At 31.0% G+C, this 18,212-nt stretch overlaps 1 protein-coding gene across 2 annotated transcripts; it reads left to right on the top strand.

The window, feature by feature from the left end:
- The first annotated feature begins 2,044 nt into the window (after positions 1-2,044).
- On the top strand, positions 2,045-17,389 carry LOC148617876 (twisted gastrulation protein homolog 1-A-like). 2 transcript variants are annotated; one of them, XM_088585495.1, is made up of 5 exons: positions 2,045-2,145; positions 3,635-3,878; positions 4,488-4,508; positions 5,905-6,105; positions 15,457-17,389. In XM_088585495.1, exons 2-5 carry the CDS (start codon positions 3,659-3,661, stop codon positions 15,879-15,881), a joined length of 867 nt encoding a protein of 288 aa, XP_088441621.1. In that variant the 5' UTR covers positions 2,045-2,145; positions 3,635-3,658; the 3' UTR covers positions 15,882-17,389. The 2 variants fall into 2 exon arrangements, with proteins under 2 accessions (XP_088441621.1, XP_088441622.1); XM_088585496.1 differs by lacking the exon at positions 4,488-4,508.
- The last annotated feature ends 823 nt before the right edge of the window (positions 17,390-18,212 follow it).

The raw sequence follows: 18,212 nt of genomic DNA, 5'->3' as shown, positions 1-18,212 counted from the left end.
AAAGCTTATTATTCTATATCAATGCATTTTTCCTTATGACTCTGATTCTGGGTGAGGCTTATGGTGATATAATGACACATGAATACTGCTTACTCCTACAACGTAAGAGGTTTGAAAATAGCTTGCCAGACAACTTCTAGTTTGGTGGAGTGGAACACTGCTGTATGGGTAATAAGTTTTTTATTTACTTAGTTACATCAATCATTGTACTTGATTTATATACTCTTTATGGACCCTGTCATTTGGAAAATGTTCTATTCTATTCTACTCTATTCTAATATGGTTAAAATAAATACTGTGAAAGTACTTTAATTCGTGGATACCAATGTTCGTGGATTAGGGAAGAAACACAAAGTCGTGGATACTTGAATTCGTGGTTAGAATGTTTTCAGTGTACACATCAATGGGAATCTGTTATTCGTTGGGAATCAAATTTCGTGGTTTAGTCTACCCACGAAAACTACGAAAATTGGTACCCAACGAACAATAGTACTTCCACAGTATCTTAGGGCTGTTTTTCTTTGCTATTAATATTTCTATTTCATTTGCATCCGTCAAGACTTCTCTTTGAATTAATTCTTCTTCCTTTAAACGAGTTAAAGAATCACCATAACATAACTTTTTCTTTTCAACAGAACTGTGACGACATAGATCACGTGAAACTGACATTTTCAGATCGTTGATGAGAATCTTGAATTTAAGAAGTTTATTACCGATTTCCTGTCATGGATATATCCTGCAGTAGGACACTATGACACCCCGGCAAATTATTATTGCATACACATATAAACTCTGTCAAATGGACAACTCTAATGAAATAACTGCTGTGACCGGAAATAAATTATTATATTAAACTAATCAATGTAATTATTATTTATAGAATTGAAGTCACATTTGAAAAAAAAAATCATAAATCAAAGATCTTTACAGTCTGTATTTAACACCTTGAATAAATCAATCAATCCAAATTAAAGAAATTCATATAAGTTATGTTCAAAGAACAACTTCTATCTATACTTGCTAAAATTCCGTACAAAAGGATACCAGGGTAACACTTCCCAAAACAACAACAAAATAAATCCCAACTTTTTTTCAATATTTTTGTTGTTTTTACAAAGATTCTTCTATTAGTGGTACGTCAGATGATGATAAATTTGAACATCTATTTATTTGACATTTCAATTTTTGGACTTTCTTTATCAACATTTTCCTACTTTATTTATTTCAAGTTACAGTTCATTTCAAGGATTTATATAGGTTACAGACCACCAATTCAACCAATGAGCATTTGGAACGCAAAAATAGTCCTACGCAGAAATTACCCCTGTTCCTCATAGTGCTGTGAAAAAAGTTCTCATCTTATTAAAAAAATTTAAACAGTTTCTGAAAGGAAAAACATTTCTGTACATTTTATAGGTGCATTTTGCTTCTTGTGATGTGAAGCCTAATCTCCATAATGATTTTTAAATATACCCCTATCTTGTGAAAACACTGGGATTACCCATGCTATTTATAGACCCTTCACTTCCGGTGACCAGTACTGCACTGCAAGTCTGCTAACCTCACATGCCATTCTGAGGATTGTGAGCTGACATATGTAGAATCATGCTGATATGTAGTCCTCTGCAGGTTAAAGTTAAGGTAAAGTCCAGAGAAGCCATTGAATATTGTGAAATTAGCATAGAAGCCTATGGAAAGTGGAATTAGTGGTTTTTAGCCTATATATTTAACTCCTTGTTCATTTCAAATTTGATAATTACATGAATGTAGATGCTATTTATAAATCCTTGATGTACCCCACTCCCCATAAAAAATAATAATAAAAGAAAAAAGACAGAAAATAGAAAGAGACTAAACAAAAAAATACTTACAAAACGCAAACAAACAAATAATAACAAACTTTTGAAACAAGAAAAAACACCCACACACTCACATACACAACACAACAACACACAAAAATAAAGAGATTATTTGAACATGGATATTTATTTGCCCCCTAGATGCCCCCAAATCAAAGCGTTTACCTGAATTCAAAGTGCTTGAGAAACTCGGACTGTTTACCAATTGATGGGTGCAGCGACGTTCTTTGTAACAATCAAAACTTTTGTGTTATGTGAATAATGTGAACTAAATGAACATTGTCTGGTAAGTTTTCAAAAAACATAAAAATGCGATTTATCAGAAACATTTAATTTATGAGGTTTAACTTTGATGTTTTTCTCCCATACTGGCTCAGTTCTTGTCGAAACATCGTGATTCGTGTATTTGATTCGTTTCTTATTTTCCGATTAGTTAAGTAAGGAAATTCTTATTTTTGTTTTCTTTATGGGTTTTATATGTAGCATTACAGGATTGTCATACAATAAAGATCATTAGAAATTTTGAATATGTGACTTTTCTTGGTCAGTGGCTGTGTGCATCATCATCATCTTTGCTTGATACATGTATTAATGAAATTCAGAAAAAGTTACTTTCTTTTGAATTTTATCTGAATTTGTGGAAAAAAATCCATTAATGTAGACTTAAGATCATTTGGGTAAAAGAACAAGTCAAACAGTGCCTTTCTTCAAACAGAAATTTATTGTGTTTATGGTACATGTACACTACATGTATATACCTCATATAACCCAAAATCTGTCTTTTTTCCGTAAACCAGATGGAAAAACTGAAAAAAACCAGGGATATGTTTTTGAAAGAGTAATCAAGGGAACCAAGGTTATAGCGGTAATCAAAAGAATGTAATCCAGGGACAAAGACCCGACATGAAAAACAGACATACACAACAAGGAACATACAGTAACTGAAATCATACATACAAAGTAACAAAAGCAAATGAGCAACTCGGACTCCACTAAAAACTGGGAGCATGGACCAGGTGCACTGGTAGGGTAAGTGTCTTGTGCTTTTCTAGAAACACCCGCAATAAAACTTCAATAAAATATGTTTTTTTTTGCGGTATAATTGCTTCCTACATTATTTATTACATAAGGTATGATTTTTTTTCATGAAAAAAGTTGTTTTTATGCATACTGTATTTTACAACACTTTCTAACTACCCAACGGAAGTAATAATCAATATGGCCTTGGAGAGACACATTACTTACAGTATTATTACATTCGTTATCAGACTTTTGTTGGGTAGCTAGAAAGTGTTGGAATATACATAAAAGAACTTTTTTGTTGGAAAACTTATTTCAGGTATGTTTAATTAACTTAGTGAGCAATTATACCGCCCAAAAAGTTTTTTTTATTGAGGTTTTCAAATATATTCAACTTTGTGACGTCACAGTTCAACCGATCATGGTGGCGCCAATTTAATTTTCACGAATATTTAACAGATTAGTTTCGATATTTATGACTTGTACGATAACATGCTCTTCTCCTTTAAAAATATCAAAATTTTACTTTATAGTTGTTCATGTATGCATACGGTATTTACATGTACATGTACATATACATGAATATTTATTAGTATATTTGATTTTTGTTGAACTTGAAGTTAATGCTGTAAGCTATAAAATTTTGACATTATTTTTTAACATGTATATACAAAAAATGTACATTTAACTATATTTATACATTATACATTGTGTGCACACATCCAAATATACATGTGTATTTCTTTTTTTTTCAGAAGAGAAAACACATATGTAAAGCCATGCATCTCTGTATAAAATTTCTAGGAGCTTTGCTGTTTCTTCTCAGTGCAATATCTGAAATAGAAGGATGTAACGAAGCTCTGTGTGTCAGTATTGTCAGTAAATGTATGCTAATTAAGTCATGTGACTGTGATATGACAATTATGAAGAACTGTTCATGCTGTAAGGATTGTAACTCATGCTTGTCTACTCTTTATACAGAATGCTGTTCTTGTGTTGGTGAGTATAGAGCAGTTTATGAAAATCAGTGGCAGTGATTGAATTTAAGGGGAAGTACTTGCTAAATGCAATATGAAATTCAATTTTGTTAGTAGAAATTATTTCCACTTGCTAAAATTTGCATGTGGAATTCTATACATGTGTATGTCATATTGGTAAAGTCCAGAAATAACCCAAATGTTACAATTAGCGAGTGTAAATTTACAGTACTTGTGAAATAAATTCTATAATTTGAGCCCTGAGTGGTTGATTTCACTAAAAAATTCTGAAAAAAATGTTTTATTTATCACAAGGTCTGGTAGAACTGGTACATACATGTACATAATCCATTGAGATTGTGACTTCCAAACTTGCAATAAATTTTTTATGCGGTTAAAGTTAGTAGGAGACATTTGTTTAAAATACTGGTAATATATTTTATTCTACATGTATTATATATGTCAAAAGCTTTGCTACATAATGTTTATTGCATAAATTTGTTAATTACTGTATTTTATACTCAAGTTCTGTAATTAATCTGTCTAAATCTCAGTTACATGTAACTTCATACATGTACTTTTACTTGTGATATGAAGAACTGTTCATGCTTACAATGTACTCTTTATACAGAGGCCTGTTCTTTTTGTGCTGGTGAGTAAAGAACATTAAATGGAGATCAGTGGTCAATTTCACAAAATTGTAAAAAATTATCATATGGTCTTGCAGAATTGGTACATTTTGATGTCACAATTTTACATGTATGAGAAACTTTGCACTTAAGACTTTTTGTGAAGCTGGTCACCGGACCTGCTTTATCAAATGTCAGTTCAATTTCAGTTAAGACCACTATTCCATAATGATCACATTTGTACATGCACTGATACATGTAACTAAGAGATACATTTTTAGCTGGTAGATCAACAATTAAACTGACATTTGTGAAGCTGGGTTCAGATCTTTCTGACTGAAGAGAACTTTAATTAGTCATGCATGAACATATGTGTACATGTATGTAAATGTACATGTACATTGTACATGTATGTAATTAACTGTTCAAGCCCCAAAAAAGAAGGATAGCTTGTACATATTCTTTCTTAAGACCCCTACTAGGGAAAGCCAAAGAAGTATACAGTTTTAAGTTCTGTCTATATCCATTTGTCTGTCATGCTGACAGATCAGGCTTTTTTAAGATACATGTACATGTACATGTATTGACTTGAAATTTGGTATGTGTTACAGTTTGAATTTTGTTTTGGTCAAATGACATTTGCTGAGTTATTGCCCCTGAACTTGTAAATTTTGATCAAATTTTCAGTTGTCTAGAATTTTGTTGACATTCTGAGTTTAATAGATATAGTTTGGTGATTGTTTTGTATGTATACACATGTACATGTACAGAACATGTGCATTGAACATGTACATTGTACATGTACATAATCCTTTTTAGGGTCAAAACATGTACAAATTACAAATAAACATTGATGTTGTTGTGTATGCATATATTATACAACATTAGTGGACTTGAAATTTTTAAAGAACTGTAGATTGTTATGTGCTGTCTTAGTGTACACATGTGCATGTACATATGTGGTGAAAAAAGCTTACACAATTAGCTGGCAACATTTGTACGAAATATTGGCAATATATTTTATTTTCTATCACTGACAACAGAAAGGAATTAAAGCTACATGTATTTAACAAAGGGGGTAATTTGTATGAACATGTTGAATATTGTTTCAGTGTACATATATTTTACAGCCGACTTGGTCTTGTATACATTTTTAGTGTTGGCTGCAGCTTTTGAAATAATCACAATAAAAAAGGCACTCTAGCATGTTAGAGACAAAGTTTTGGCACATCATACAAGTATTAACATCTAGTTTAGAAAAAAAATGTCAGAAGTTGCCAGGGTGCAAACATCCCATAAACTGCCTGTAGGAAATGCACATGCACTACAGTAATTCTTAATTTTGGTTAACCTCATACATGTACTTTTTATAGATCTGCAAATGTAATACATGTACTTGTATATACATTGTATATTTAGGTATGTGCCCAGCTCCTGACCCAGAGGATGGCCTCCAACTTACCAGTACCATTGAAGATCTTAAGGCTCCAATACCTGAACTGTTCGATGTTCTGACAGAAGAAAAGGATCCTGAACAAAGATGGACCACATATACTTATCCTGCCCATTATGATGCCCTGTACTTTAAACCTGGACATGGCATGTTAGATGTCAATTTTGGTAAGTGAACTGTGGTATTATCCTGTCTTTTAGATTTCATGACTAACTGAATACATAATCACTACTGTCAACCCTAATTTTGATTTCTCCACTCCTGACAGTGGAAAAGATTTGAATGAAGTCGCAGTGTCTCCTCCCAACACAGTGGAAATGATTTGATTGAAGTCGCAGTGTCTCCTCCAAACACAATGGAGATGATTTGATTTGAGTGAAGTTACAATGTCTCCTCCCAACACAGTGGAGATGATTTGAGTGAAGTCACAGTGTCTCCTCCAAACACAATGGAGATGATTTGATTGGAGTCGCAGAGCCTCCACCCAATACAGTGGAAGTGATTTGAGTGAAGTCACAGTGATGGACTCCACCCAACATGCATGTAGTGGAGGTGATTTGAGTTAAATCACAGTGGCAAACTTCACCCAACATATTGGAGATATTTGAGTGGACTTACAATGGAGTCACCTTTTCACAGCTTGTTTATAATTCTACATATAGTATTATACTGTTCATGGTGTCTGTTCGTCTCCTTTTTCGTTTGTCTGCATAATTTTCATTGCAGTTGTCTCTGCAACTACTTATCACAGCCACTTTGTATTTTTACAGAATCTTCCTTTACATTTTAAGTATTTCATAAACTCATATTTGATTTCAAACATGAATTTTCTATTTGAATACTTTCTTTATATTTTGATCATATGGTTTCTTGGGTGGGGAGCAAGGGTATCATTGAGTGAGCTTTCATACTTGCAGTCTTTGCTGTCTAAATTTCACACAATAAGCCATACCCTTAATCTGAAAAGAATGTTATATAAGATACATTGGCTTGGAGGCATAACTTTTGCAAGCCTGCTTCTTTTTTTCACCAGAATTAGTTGGTGGGCTGGTCCCAATTTCGAAGACTGTATTTGTTTTGTTTGGGCCAAATAAAGTATGATAATTGTTTGGTTTTTACAATTTTGGATGCTTAAAGGTTTAGTTAAAAAGGTTTTGGTTTATGCTGAATTTGATTCAGATTTGTTTTTTATTTCTCCAGGTGGGGACTAAAGCAAGTCATCTTGATGTACTAATAAATGCATACAATTTGTATGTAAGTCATGAGAATGTAAATCTCTTTCAAGAGATGAAATAGTTTAAACACCTGTTGGGGCATTGTCAGATATATTGACTGAACAAAGTGCATTATACAAAGTTATATCACAAAGTTATAAATTCTTTTAAACTTACAATGTATATGTTTTATCTCAAATTTTGACAAAACTTTCATTGATTTTTGAGTTCATTGATTAGATTTTCAAAACTTTAGCATGCACATGTACTTAATTACCCTACAGAATGTATGTATACATGTACTGCACTGTCTGTACATATACTGATAGTATTCAAATGTACATTGCACATGTAACTGATATTGTGTGGCAGTTTATTTGGGGGGGTGTAGATTTGGCGATTTTGAGGTAAAAAGGTATATGACATATCTTGCTGGATGCTAAATTGTTCCTCAGAGTAAATATTTTGTAGAATTTATTTTGGCATTTTTAGACCAACCACTAAGGTACATGTATAGCACTACACCAAAATTACCTGTTATACAGTACTTGCATAATGAGTATATACAGATCTTGCATAATTAGGATGTGAGCATGATATACATTTTGTATGCTTTTTTGATATGGGAAGAAAATGAAATTAATTCAGAATATATATACATACATGTAGATTGTAGATTTTTTTTGTATACTTGTATTCTGTACAATAGTGCAGGTATTGAAAACAGGTTTCAAATTATTATTGGTCATGTTTTGCCCACAAAATTCAATAAATCAACAATAAAGGGAGTTCCTGTAACATGAGTTACATAGTACCTCTGACAGTTAAATAAGTCTTCAAAAACTATTCAAATACTATCCAAATTAAAAAGGAAGAACTTTGGTCAATAATTACTACATGTACATGTATTTTATTTTGTATAAATCATAAACCACACCTTTGAAATTGACTATAAAAGTCATAGTTTATATCAAATTTTGACTTCATAATACTTTTACCTATTTACCTTTACATTTCATTGCAAATCAAAGTTATCAGATTTTCTGATAAGAAATAATTTGATTGTATTCTGTTATGAAATTTTACTGCTCTAACAACTTCTTTGGAACTTTAAACCTCATAAGGGTCAAGAAAGGTCAATTACAATCTGATAGTTGTATACAGGTGTCACTCCAATGACACACAGGTGAGGGATAAGTCATAACTTCAAAGTGTATTGTAGTACTCTTGTGAATGAGATGTTTGTTTCTTTTGTTGAGGTCACTTAAAGGGTTGTTTTAGTTGGAACAGTTTTAGCAGTGACATGGTAATCTTTTTCTTAATGTAGCATTATTAAATTTTGTAAAATGCACTAGGTAAATTGTAGTTGTTTTCACAGGCCAGGGCAGATTCATGGGCAAAGTAACTATTGAAATCATACAATATTTCAGGTATCCAAGACTAATTATTGAACTTTTTATAAGCTACCAGTACTCATCTGAAAAAAGCCCCTTTAAAAGGAACATGGCATTTTCTCTAGTTCATGGAGTTGTGAGAGAAGTTTCATGTACAGTATTACATTTTGTACACACCAATGTATTTGATGTAAATGTACAATGATTTAAAACTACATGTACATGTATGCTGCTGTAAGTTACCAAAGATGTGACTTCTCGTTATATCGTGAAATAAAGAAATTCTATTAGTTTCACCTCATTAAAACTTACTGAACTCCCCATCACACTTCACTCAAAGGTGGCTAAAGAGAAGGGACAAGTTTTCCTTGCCTTTTGCCAACAAACCTAACCCCTTAACCATGCTACCATGACTAACCTGGTAGTAAGGATTATTTTTGAAAATGATTTTTTTCCACTCTTTTTCTATATTCCAACATAATATGAAATTCATATTAATTAATTAATGAGATATATATACAAGGTGCATGTATCATTAATTAATTAATTCATATTATTTAATTAATGATACATGCACCTTGTATACATATCTTTTTCTTTGCTTAATTAACAAATTTGTCCTCTCACTTATTTTAAATTTTCTGGTTCTACCACTTTCATTAAAAGTTAGTAAATTTTATTGTAATTTCATTGCAGTAGGAGCATGATTATTCATTTATAATTATGTGGATGAAAAATTGAAAATGTGGAATGTTATGTTATATTTTATGTACATGGACATGACATTTTAATGGAAGTGACATGGATTTTATATGTGTAGTTGATTTGGTGGTTAGGGATAAATGATTTACGATTTTTGTGGTTATATTTTATTCATAATAGATTTAGGAGCATAAGGTGTTTTCTATCATATTTCAGAATGTGGACAGTAATTGACCAATTTCGTCATTCATAGGTGTGAGCTCATCACTAAATACTAATAATATGCTGGTATGGTAAAAGAAATATTTTTTTGCATCCCTAATTTCTTTAAGTACATACATATATGTATACATGTAGGGTCAACAGTACATGTTCATCAGTATATCTATATGCAGTTATAAGGACAAATGTTTTATGGTATAATATATTCATGGTGTTTTTCTCTCGCTTTCTTGTACATGTATGTTAAAGTATGCATACATGTACCTGTAATGTATTCATGTAATATAATTTCTTTTTTTCATATATCTGTTAAAAGAGACACATTTGATGTGTTTATATGAATGAATTAAATTCATTTTTATTTTGCAAGCTGTGTTCAAAAGAAGCTAGGGCACACATGTATCACATGTACTAGATAAGAATTCTTTTTGCAATTTATATACATAGGCCTTGGGCTCACATTTTCATCCTGTTGTCTTTTTGATATATTCACCATACCTATTCTCATTATATACTTACAAAATGTATACAAAAAAGTGTTACTTAAAATGTGTCCACAGTAAAGAACATGTAAGGGTATGTTCATTAAAAAATTTTTTTTAGTGCTTTTGGGGCATACTTACAACTATCATAAAAAATACAGAGAATTCTAAACTGTGACTCTTGATGAAGCATTAGAAATACAGATTTACATATACATAAAAAATGTACATGTAAACCATCCGTCTCCCATTAAAATCAACCAAACCAATTCAAGAGTGATAACTTTTCCAAAGTGCCAATTTTATAAACAATTCCATGTAATTTTGGTCTCAAACAACCAAAGACAAATTAAGACTGTTTATGTAGTTTGTAAGTGTTTCTGAATTAGAAATAAAAGTGATTTTTGTGGGTTTTTGACATGTCTGAATCCCTCCTATCTGATTTTTATAAAGACTGCTATTTAAAAACTTCCAGGTAGATCAATATTTTTTGTCATGGTCATTTTGATAATCAAGATGTTTGAACATTTATGGTTGAAAGATCAGATTTCCTCCAGTCTTTAAACATTTAGATCAAAGATACAGATTCATGTTAGATGTTTGACCACCCACATGCAAAGAAAGTGAAACACGACCTTGTGACAAATTACCATGAAATCATGTCTTTCAAATTTTTTGTGACAAATTAGGTGTTTTTTCAGTTGAATGCATAGTAAACACATTTATTTCTGAGTTTAACTGTTTTTTGATGATTTACTAGACTTTAAATTTTATAACTGGAGAAAAAAAACGTCTTCTTATATTCCTGTTTACATATACATTTATACGTGCATTTGTTTAACAAATTATCTTTACATCAATTGTATGAGTACATTGACAGTTTGAAGTCTTCAAGTACATGTACAGTTTTGATAAGGAGGGGGTTTTCAGTCTAAGCCATTTAGAGTTGGTGAAAATAATAAATCTAAATTTTTAGATAGAAAATGGTTATTGTCTTATCTTTTTGGAAATTCTTCTCTTATGAAAGCACTGAACAAAATGATTCAAAAATTTTATTATACCCCCTCCTTACAAACAAAGTACAGGCTGGTATATAGAAATCTGTCTGCAGATTCCTGTCTGGGCCTTAAATTCCTTGTCCGTGTCCTTAGACATAGGCATATCATATTTGGGTATATCACCATGAAGATGATTTGTCGCATACATTTATGACCTCCATATGACCTTGACCTCTAGGTCAAAATTATTGGTTTTTTAAAATGGATTTGTGTCTGGCACACAACTTTTTTTTCTTTATTTGTAGGCTTTCCATTTTCAGTGTGTAGGTGAATTTTTATCTTGTAAGACATTGGTAAATCCACAAGTTTTACTTAATATAGATCTCAAAACTGAGGTACAGTGTAGGTATAGAAAAAATAAATCCTCTTGTGGCTCGTGAGTCAAATGAGTACTGTAGGAGTAAATACATGTTCCTTTGAAAATGTCAAGTTCAGTGACTTTTGCTGTTTTTGCATTATGGTATGACGCCAGTAGAGGTAGAAAGAAAGTTGTGCATTTCTATTTTGTACAATACTTTTTGTGGTACTGGTAACGGATGATCTTTTTAAACATTTGAATATGCATAATGCTTATCACACATGAAATGTTATTATAAATATTTGGGGGCGCAATATATTGCTTATCCTTCATGTTCCTCTTCATTTTTATGAATTTCTACCATTTGTTAAACTACAGATTGTTTTCATCACCTTGTCAGGTTAGCAAGTATGAAATCATGATGGTCGCACCTGGGATTGTAATTGAAGTTTATAAATTTCTAAGTTGCCAGGTGCTAACTATAAATACCTGTAATTGTTTGTGTTATATACATCAATCAAACTGTTGATTGGCAAAGTAGATGAGGCACCATTTAGGAGGTCTTAATTTCATTTCAATTGTACATGTATGTTTATGAGCTTAAATTTATTCATTTAAATATGAAGTGTTAGTTATGTCAATAAGATTTCCAGTGTTTTATGAAGAATAATTTTGTGACTGAACTATTTCAATGTATAATTATACCATGCTGCCAGCACTGTCTTTGTTGTTTGATTAAAAACATTCCCTATCCATAGAATGACTTGAGTATAAGTCATTAAGTGTGTAGATCTTTATGAAATTATACCAAAAAAGGAAAATTGATTTTAGGGGTTGTGATTGGAACTTTTAGGAATAAAGGGCCTAAAAGGGACCAGAAACAAGTATTTCATGATGTCCAGACGATAACTTGAGTGAAAGTGAAGGATCTCTTTGAAATTGAACCACAAGGTACCATAACCACAAAAGAAGACTGGGATTAATTTTGGGGAATGTGCTTATTGAAAATTATTGTGCTAAAAAGGGTCATTTGGATCCTGGTTAATTTCCCTTCTTGCTTCAAGTTCAAATATTTAATCGCAATCAAAATTTGTAGCTGGAATGGTGTTTCCATACTTGCCCCAACTTTTGAGGGTTTGACCTCATCAGTCATATCAAGCTGCACCCTGCAAAGCATTTTATTTTCACATGTTTTGGCAGTGAAATATTATGCTTCATATAACATTAAATACTTGACGATTCTCCCAGGAATGAGGAAAACTTGGCTTGCATCAAAAATTTATGAACATTGTGTTTTTATCTGCATCAATTTTTTTTGGATGATGCCAACTTTTTATCAATTGTTTAGATAATAAACTCTATATATAAAGTACAGAAATCACTATACTGCACTTTATATAAGTACCTGTATGTACATCTGTATGAGATGTACACCAGTAAACATAATTGAGTTAATTACAGTAAAACCTGCCCTAATTGTAACCTCTTTAGACTGATGTTTTAATGTTCCCTTAAGACAAGTGTGTTGCTTTTCAAAGGTGCAAAATCTTCCATTTTAATTAAGAGTTCTGCAAGGATTCTTCTTCTACTGTATACAGTGAAACCTGTCTAAACTGAACCCTTAATAACCTGAAGAAATATGAAACCAGACACCTTTTGAAATCCCTTGTATCAGTTTAAATGTATTTTGAACACCTCCCTAAACCTTGACAGGAAGTCCTTTAAAGTTTGGTTTAGACAGTTTTCACTGTACTTAAGAATTTGGTGATTTCTGTTCTGTTTGTTCACCTCATATAATCAGGGTATGAAACTGAATGATAACTGATACTTTATGTACTGTGAAAATACTTTTATTATTCAGGTTATCTTTTTCTTGGATTGCAGATAAATCATTAAACTGGTTCGTTTATTCTTACAATGTAAATTCGTGGTTTGACATTTCCCAAAGTACAAAGAAAGCAAAATATGTTTTTCAAGAATATAATTTCGTAGTTTGAGTCAACCACAAAATCCACGAAAAATTGGTACCCTATGTCCCACAAATATAAGTATTTCACAGTATCTGAGTTCAACAGGTTTTTGGTATATTCAGGGTTCAGCTTAAACAGGATTCACAATAGGTTAAAATGCCAAGCTCTTTGATACTTGATACAAATAACCCATACATTCTAAGTAGCACTCCACATGAGAATCATGGGAAATGTGATTCATGGTTGAAAAGCCTACATATTTTTATTTTTGATATTTTGTTTAAAATGTTAAAGTACACAGAATTAACATGTGGCTTTTCATGTAACCATTGGTCTTAGGAGATAAAAAAATATATAGAATGTACTGTAGAATTCAAAATTAAGGGAGATAATTTTGTAAATGACACTAAAATACAATAAAAACTGTTGGATTTTCAATGTAGATTATCTCCTTAGGGCAGACAGGTTGGATTTAATGACGATACATTTCATCATATAGACCCACAAAGCAGTCTATTAATGACAATAAAAATGTATATCATATATAACAAAATTTACATGATTCTTACAAAGTCTACTACTGAAATACAATTGTAAATTGGAGAAAATTTGAATGCAGAGCAAAATAGATCAAAATTTTTTGTAAATGGCCAAAAAAATGTAGAATGAATAATGAATTTCTTCTACTGGTATATAAACTTTAAATCATTTAAGGGTCATACTGGATTTTTTTTTATATGTGTAGGATGTATTTTGCTGTAAAAGTATATGAAGGAAAAATCTGTATTAAAGTATTTTAATGTAAGATTTGGAGGCATTGATCCTGGATTTAATGAAGACAAATCTTCGAATTCAGTATGGTTATCTCCATTCTAATTCAATTGTCAACTATATCTGTAGAAAGTAACAATAAAAAATCTTAAAACTCTGCACACGTGTAAAAAAATTGCCACAGTCTAACAGGGAAAAGACACCCTGAAATTTACACTGATTTCTTGTTAAAACAAATGCTGTATTAGAATTGTTATTTTAAGGGTACTTTTGGCTAGGGTTATTTCAAACAATTCATGGACGGTTCATAACCTACCTTTGGCTATTTGTTTTCTCTGGTAGGTTTGACTTCTTCCTAATTCTACATTTTTTTCTGTAGGTAATAATAATTTCCCACATATGTTTAAAATGAAGTCGTACATTTTGTATCAAATTAGAGAACTATTACATGAACTACAACATGATATTTTTATCACTTATTGAAATGCCAGTGATGGAATTTTTTCCAAACCTGAAGCTAAATCTTATTTTGTGAATTTATAGTACATACATGTTACAAGTAGAAGTTGTCATTTTTTCATTTTACTGTGGCAATATTCCTTTAGACCCTGTGTATGGAGATTTAAGTCAAACCTCATAGGTTTAACAATAATTGGGATTAAAATTTGAAAATGGGCCTTTTTTAATGATCTTCAAAATTTCAATGGACCATTCTTTAACATATTATTTGTAAAAATTTCTTATTTCTGCAAAAACATGACTAAAAGCACTTCGCCTTCTCTAATCCAAGTCACTGCATTAATCCAAAGCATCCTGAATTGTACTGTGCTAAACTTCTTACAATTAATTTATGAGAACAAGCTTTTTATACACCTGCTTGCAAAAGAATATACATTGTAGTTGTATAGGTGTGCGTCAGTCTGTCTGTACTCTGTTACTTTCATTACTCTTCCCACACCTCTCAATGAAATTTAATGGAACATTCACAGAATCTTTTTATACATATTGTTGTTGATTTGGAGGTCAAAAGTATTGGGGAGTGGGGTTATCAAGTAAGTTAACTTGCTTATAATTTTTGTAGTTTATTTGTTAAATTTCTGTGGATATGTTTTTAGATAATATTTTTTTTTTTATTTTGTTGGTTTAGTTTTTGTTCTTGGACTATGAATGTTTCTCATCATAATTGCAGCGCTTTCCTTCAAAATTCTAAACAACTAGCCTGAATAATAAAGGACTGTATAGCATTCAATTAGCTCCAAACAAGTTAAGTACAAATAATTTCACTTGCATGAAAAAATTTTGTACTAGCCCTGGGCTTTGGGCTAGTGTCTAAAGGCGAGCACTGTAATGGTGATCTTGTAATTCGTTTCCTTTCATACGTTTGATGATCTTATTTTCTTCTTGCAGGAAATGCTGAGAAAGATCATAACAGAAAAGGAGCTATACAGCAGGGCAAAAAAGATGATAACTGTACTGTAGCCTTTATGTCAAACTGTCTGTCCCTAAAACGGTGTAAATTGTCATGCATGTCTATGGGGGCTTCACGTTATCGATGGTTCCATGAGCATGGATGCTGCCAATGTATCGGATCATCATGTATTAACTATGGGCTAAATAAGCCTAAATGTCACCTTTGTCCTAACGAGGATGAAGACGGTGACGATTCAGATATTCATGAAGAAAATGAAGTCGTCGTCGATGAAATTGAAGAAGAGGATAATATTATTGAAGAAGTAAAAAATGAGGAAATACAAGGCCTTGAAGACAGTATTATTAAAGAAAAAGAAATTTTGAAAGAAGAAGTAGATGAGTTTGATATTAAGAGAGTGTAGTTTCAAAAGGTTGTGGAGAAGAACTTCGAACAAACTACTGCCAATTTTCTGTAGACGTGTTCTATAGACCACATGTTTGATTGACCATGTTAAATTCATCATTAGATTTTTGTCCTTCTGTCCTGAAGATATGAATATTAGAGGCTGGGTTGTATTTGTAACTTTGTTGTTTTCTTGTTAATGATATTTTTATAAAGAATTGTTTGAAAAGAGTTGCATCACATGATTACTGCAAATACTGCTAAGTTGGCAATTTTCACAAGATGTGGATTTTCTAATTTTTTTTAAAGGAAGGAAATGAAAAAAAAAACAGCTTCCCAAAGTAAGGTCTGAACATAATCAAATTATTTCTTTATCTCAAAATCTCTGAAATATGAAATAGAAGAAAAAAATAGGCAACTAACTACAACAAGTTTGTGTCAAGGAACATTGTTTGCAGAATGTTTACATGTATGTCTGGTTCAAAGTTCATTACTATAGAAAATTTCCAGCTCTAAAGTACTAAAATTAATTAGATAGAAATATAGAGTTTATTCAGTATATGACAGAAATGAAAACACTTGTTAATACCTTAGGAAGTCCAAGTTGATAGGATGGAGACACATTTAAATTTGTATGGACAAACAAGATGAAAATTTAATGGTTATTTTAAAGGGTCAAAATTTGTTAAACAATATTTTTCATCATGTACTTTATACATATCTTGTATTTGTTTTCATAGTTTTAATTCAAATTCATGTCACATATTTTCTATCTCTTTAAATGCAATAAGATGTATTACAAGTCCCATTCTTTAAATAACCAAATCATTCAGTAATGTAACAAAATCATTTGTCTTTTATTTTCTTGCCAACATATTTCACTTTGGACACTTCACCATCTGTCGTGAACTTAAGTGCATGCATTTTACTGGTATTTAATAAATGTTCAACGTTAAAATATCACAACAAGGGAGGTAACCTGTGAACATTATAAGTTTCATCAAAATCTCAATTGAGATTTTCCTCAAATCCTTAACTCAAGTTTTGACCAATCAGATCACTTGAAATTGAAGATTTGAGGAAAAACTCAAGATGAGAGAAAAATCTCAACTGAAATTCTTTTTATGAAACCCAGTTCCAGGCATGATATTTGTTACAATATGTATATTGTTAGATGCGTGTTACAGTATTTTTATTTTTAAAGCCAGATTAAGCATTATGTACCACAGGTTGTAAATTGTTTCAAAAAGGATTTATTTTAAATCACAATTTTTTTTATTGTAAATATTGTAATTTCATTGAATTTGTTCATTAAGTGAAAAAAAAAAAAGGTCATGTTTTGTCTTTTTTTTTTTCATATTTGAAAACACTTTGTTCATGATATACATGTAGGACCAAGAAAGCCTTAAGCCATGAAAATTTATGGAAAATATTTTAATTGCTATTAATATTAGTGTGCCTTAGAAGATGAATTTTTTTTTATCAAACTTTCTTTTTTGATGAAAAAAGTTGTTTTTTTTTTTTTTTTACTAAAGTCAACATATAAACTTTTGAATATTTTTTTTTAACATACTGCCTATGACTCATATTTTTTCTCAAATCCTATTAGATATTTTTTTAATCTACTACATGTAATAATGCCATTTACACATTTGTAATTGGATAGGAAAGTTAAAAAGTTAGTGCAAATTTTTGGTCCAATTTAAATTATGACTAAACAATTTTAATTGATGAAAAAGATGAAAGTTTAAGAATGCATTTATGTATAGTTAATGCATTTACATGTACCTATTTAAAATTGAACTTTTAACAATCATGTTTTCGTTGTTAATTTTTACTTAAATTTTGAATCATTTTGCATTTATACTTATACCTTTTTTATCCCACCAATTTACATTTTAACATTAAAAGTTTACATTTATTGTTAGATCTGCCCATTTTTTCTTTATATTTGTTAAGATTAAATTATACGATGTAAATGTGTGCTTCCATTATCCTAATTGAATAAAAAATATCACATGGAGTTGTTTTTTAAGTTGATTAACCTTACAAGATCCAAATATGTCTTAAGACTCAAGAGTACTGGTATTGGTATTGTGCAAAAAAAAAATCAAGTCATTGAAGTATATGTCTTAGTAAGAATGCAAAATTGAAAAATATAAATCAGATCTGACAATATAATTTCACTCATTGATGATTTCTCTATTTGAAAAGTACACTTTTTGATCTCTGGATTTCTGGATTTGTTAGAAATTTTTCAATAGAATGTTAGAAAAAGGAGGTGTTTGACAGAGTTATCTGCCCTTGAAATTTCATTTTTAGTGCATTTCAATGAATTCATAACTCAGTT

The sequence above is a fragment of the Perna viridis genome, chromosome 5, assembly GCF_037379345.1.
Source record: "Perna viridis isolate PV_CMFRI_1.1 ecotype Kerala chromosome 5, ASM3737934v1, whole genome shotgun sequence".
Classification (NCBI taxonomy): domain Eukaryota; kingdom Metazoa; phylum Mollusca; class Bivalvia; order Mytilida; family Mytilidae; genus Perna; species Perna viridis.
This window is presented reverse-complemented; position numbering and strand designations above follow the sequence as displayed.

Bases quoted from the DNA above. Each gene is read 5' to 3' on its own strand.
- LOC148617876 (XM_088585495.1), top strand. From the start codon at position 3,659: ATGCATCTCTGTATAAAATTTCTAGGAGCTTTGCTGTTTCTTCTCAGT. The intron at 3,879-4,487 runs GTGAGTATAGAG...CTCTTTATACAG, and splicing joins AGAATGCTGTTCTTGTGTTG to AGGCCTGTTCTTTTTGTGCT. The intron at 4,509-5,904 runs GTGAGTAAAGAA...TTGTATATTTAG, and splicing joins GGCCTGTTCTTTTTGTGCTG to GTATGTGCCCAGCTCCTGAC.